At 38.3% G+C, this 4,809-nt stretch overlaps 1 protein-coding gene across 5 annotated transcripts in view; it reads left to right on the top strand.

Moving 5' to 3' along the window:
- Frmpd4 (FERM and PDZ domain containing 4) overlaps positions 1 to 4,809 on the top strand; it is a 990,592-nt gene that overhangs the window by 941,184 nt on the left and 44,599 nt on the right. For all 5 annotated transcript variants that reach the window (XM_017803120.1, XM_029555999.1, XM_017803119.2 and 2 more), the window contains exon 6: positions 4,317 to 4,421. In XM_017803120.1, the coding sequence (XP_017658609.1) occupies positions 4,317 to 4,421 (105 nt within the window). The remainder of the gene's footprint in view (positions 1 to 4,316; positions 4,422 to 4,809) is intronic.

Genomic DNA, 4,809 nt, shown 5'->3' with positions numbered 1-4,809 from the left:
CTCTCTCTCTCTCTCTCTCTCTATATATATATATATATATATATATATATAGTCTAAATATATTTATTTCATTTTATATCTATGAGTATTTTGCCTTCATGTATGTATGCATCCCAATTATGTGCCTAGTACCTGTGGAGGCCAGAAGAGGCCATCAGATCCCTCTGAAACTCTGGAACTAGAGTTACAGACAGTTGTGAAACACCATTTTGGTCCTAAGAACCAAACTTGGGTCTTCTGCAAGAGCAGTAAGTGCTCTTAACCATTGAGCCATGTCTTCAGTCTCTCTTCTCTTTATTCAATCTAGAACCCTAGCCCAGGCTATGGTGCCTCCCACAGTTAACATGACTCGTCCTGGCCCATTTAACCTAATCTAGATAATCCCTCACATGCAGGCCCAGAGGTTTATCTCATAAGTGATTTCAGATCATATAAAATTAACAGTATTAAGCATCATACCCAGTGACTTATTGCCTCAGTCTATATTCCAAAGTTTCTGTTCCCTCCAAAAATAATACCACCAGTTGAGGACCAAGTATTCACCATGTAAGTCTGTGCAGGGAATTTCATATCCACGCCATAACATGGACAAAGACTGTTATATGTTTAAATAAACCTGGGGAGCATCACTCTAATCTAAAATATATCAAATGACATACTTTCATAAGGTCATTTCTGTTAAGTACAATTTTATTGGGGCAAGAAATTGTGTAGAACAGTCTAGAAAAAATATAGTAAGTTATTAAATTGAAAAGCCTAGATGAACAGAGAAGTAAGAGTTGAGTATGTGGTACCGTGAACAAGTGGAATATTTTATTCCCCCAAAAAGCTTGAGAATTTGGGTGTTATTTCTTTGAAACATCTCATCTTATCAGTAGTGCCTGTTCTGAACAGTTTTATTGCAGCCTTTTTACTTGTGCTAAACTCATGGTGCCAGTGTAAGTACTGCCTGTTCAAAATCATTAAGGGAGAATAATGTTTTTCTTCAGCTGAAAAATGGCACATCAAAGGCAAATGAACTCACCACAGTATGATTTGCTCATTAATCATCACTACAGTTGGCCTATAATTACATAGTCACTGATGAGAATACCACCATCCCATCTCTTCAGCAATGTATTATGACATCTAAAACGCACATTGAGTATACTGAAGATTGAGACTTTTTAAGGAACACGTGCTCAGTATTCTTTTGGAATTTTTGTTTTCTAAGAGGGAAACTGTTATCTTTTAAAATATTTTATTATTGTTATTTTATGTGTATGAGTATTTTGCCTGGATGTCTGTAACTGTACCCATGTTGTGCAATGCCCACAGAGGACAGAAGAGGGTGTCAGATCCCCTGAAACTGGAGTTTCAGAACTTTGTTAGCCACTATGTGGGTGGTGGGAATCAAATCCAGGACCTCTGGAAGAACAGCAAGTGTTCTTAACTGCTGACTCTATCCAGCCCCTGCAACCATTATTTTTAAAATATCTTGCATAAATGGGGGAATTGAAGCTCTCGAAGAAAAGTCATCCATTCATTTCTTCTTCTAAGACACTGTTCACAGTTCAGATAGTTTCAGACAGGTGTGAAGCAGCAGAACTTTAGAAATTATATCAGCTAGCATGGTGGCACAAATATGTTATTTAAGCTTAGGAAGGCTGAGCCAGGAGGATTATGAGTTCAAGTTCAGACTGGGATACATAGAGAATTCCAAGCCAGCCAGACTTGTGAATTCATAACAAGACCCTATCTCAATTATAAACAACCAAGGGCTGGAGAGATTGTTCAGTGCTTAAGAGCACTGAATGTTCTTGCAGAGGACCTGAGTTCAGCTTTAGTACCTACAGAATGGCTAATTACTGCCCTGTAACTCCAGTTCCAGGTTCTCTTCTTGCTTCCACGCACATTGCATTCACATGGTGCACTTATATACGTGCAGGCAAAACACTCATATACATATAATAAAATAATTTTTAAATAATTTAAAAATAGGGGGCAGAGAGAGGCTCAGTGGTTAAGAGCACTGGCTGCTCTTGCAGAAAACCCAGGTTCAATTCCCAGCACCCACAGGGCATAACTCCAGCTCGAGGGGATCCAATGCCCTCTTCTGACCTCCAAGGGCACTGCACAACATGGGTTCACTTACATGCGTGCAGGGAATGCACTCATACACCTAAAATGAAAATAATAAATAAAATATTTTAATTATAATAACTTAAAAATAAAAAAACAAGTCTCCCAATATTAAGGCAAAAACTCTACCCAAGAACATATATAGTTCTCATCACATACTTTCAACAATGATTTTAATTCTAATGAAATAAACATGCATAACATAAAATATGCCATTTTTAAGCAGACAATTCAGTAATGGTAAAGAGATTCATGATATTGCATAAGCATCACTTTTATTTATTTATAGAACTTTTTATCAACCTTAAAGGAAACTCTGAATCCATTAAACATTCATTCCTCACTTTTCTTCTGCCTACTACTAACAATTCTAATCTATTTTCTATCTCTGGTCTTCCTATTCTAGTTATTTCATATAAATAGAATCACATAGTATTTTGCATCACATACATGGCTTCTTTCAGTCAGGATCATGTTTTCAAGAGCCATCCAAATTATAGGATGGTTTAGTACCTCCTTCCTTTTTATGGATGAACAATATATCATTGTATGGGCATATCATATTTTATATATTTTATTGATTTCCAGGATATTTTTATTTGGCAAACATGGGAGACCTATCTTAATTTTTTAATTACTTTACTGGAAAAGTATGGAAAAAGTATAGTCATGTTAAATAGCTTTGGGGCCATGAGATTTATATGATACACACCAGGCTAAGCCTTTCTGTGTATTCTACAATGAGTTACTATAATGTATTTTGCAATAGCCTCGGTGCGCTAGTAATATACAGCATGAAACTCAGTCTGTATGCTAGGCAATTACCAGTATTTTGTCATTTTAACTTGTAAACTTGTAATCATATGGTTCTATGGTAGGTTCAGTAGGGATGCAATTGTAAAATAATCCATGATACCAGCGACAAGTAGGCGTCAATTAGATGGGAACTCTCTTTTCCTTGAATGAGTTTAAAATTACACATGGATGATTTTCAGGTCTAGTGACTTGACCATGGCCTTGCAGCAAGGGATCCCCTGGATCCCAGCAGTCTTCTAAGCAGAGTCTTCCATTGCACTTCCTCTTTCTGCGGCAGAACTATGTCATTCGGTGCTTATCTCCAAGAAAATCAGGAAAAAAGGATCATAAAATAAAAAGCACCTATAAGATGAGGCAGATTATGAAGTCTGTAATATAACTTTTCATTCTAAGCCAAGGTCTTCTCTATATTCTGTCCAGTAAGAACAGAGATCACATATTACATGCATAAAGCTGAAACTTAGGTTGGGCGAATATAAAGCATGAGTACTTAACAGAGAAAGAGCTGTGTACTCTACTGCTGATATGGTCACTGTCCTGGTTTGTCTCTCCATTGCTGTGACAAAACACTCTGACCAATACTAACTTCAGGAGGAAATGGTTTATTTACCTTACATATCCTGGATCACAGTTCATCTGGGATCCCAAGGTAGGAATTCAGGGCAGGAACCTGGAGGCAGGAGCTGGAGCACAGGCCATGGAGAAACGCTGCTTACTGGCTTGCTCCCTGGGCCCTGCTCAGCCTTCTTTCTTATTCAACACAGTCCCACCTGCCCAGGGGTGGCACCACCCACAGTGGGCTGGGCCCTCCCACATCACTCATCAAGAAGATGCCTCTCAGACATGGCCACAGGCCAGTCCAATGAAGGCAATTCCCCAATTGAGGCTCCCTCAACCCAGGTGTGTCAAGTTGACACAAAAGCTATCCATCACAGTCACTTATCATTAAAATAAATAGCAATGATAGTGTTGGGCATTTTAGAACTATCAAAAGGTCATCTTCCCCTCACTGAAATGAGGTTAATGACCAGCACATCATAAATCTAACATTATATCTTCCTACCACCTCTCTTGCACATTGTGTTCAGAGTTCTGCCTGAGAAGCAAGGCTTAAGATCCTTATGAGTATACTCACTCATTAAAAAATGGAACCCACTGGACTTCTGGTCTGGCCACTAAATCAAGATTATTAATTGATATTCATGGCACAGTTTCAATTACATCCATAATTTGTAGTTTGTCCTTGAATTGGACATGTACCAAATATTTTACCCTTTAGCAACAATGTCATATATCTTTGAGGATAAAGATGAAAACAACTGCCACAAGGTTGATAAAACGATGCCAGTAATCAGATAAAATATTTTCTTTTCTTCTAGTCTCCCAAATCAGCATTTATTAGTGCTGCGAAAAAGGCAAGATTAAAGTCTAATCCTGTCAAAGTGCGCTTTTCAGAGGAGGTCATCATCAATGGCCAAGTGTCGGTAAGTTTATGGCTATCTGTGTTGTTAGATAGTTGCTGAGGCAAGGACTTTATGCTCAAGGAAAGCTAATGGTGTCTTTAGAATGTTTAGTCTGAACCTGGATCTTGTTTTTCACAGGGGTGTCAAATCTCAACATTGTAAAGGGCTTAAGTCACCATCTGGTTGTCCCTCAATCCTTCTGTTATAGCCAGCTTATGAGATGCACCCATGTTTCCTATGGTACTCAAAGTATTAGAGAGCTCACTGCTTCACAAAAGAGTTCATTTGGACTGGAAGCACTGATATTGCCTTGCCCCTGTTGCTCATTGTGTCATCTAAGCACGGTCCCATATGATAGCTCTTTATATATTTTATGTATTTTGGGGAAAGGATTGTATTTCCCTTGACT

Source organism: Nannospalax galili, unplaced genomic scaffold (assembly GCF_000622305.1).
Source record: "Nannospalax galili isolate Female #2095 unplaced genomic scaffold, S.galili_v1.0 scaffold606, whole genome shotgun sequence".
Lineage (NCBI taxonomy): Eukaryota > Metazoa > Chordata > Mammalia > Rodentia > Spalacidae > Nannospalax > Nannospalax galili.
Note: the sequence above shows the minus strand (reverse complement) of the source record. Positions and strands in the feature narration are given on the sequence as shown.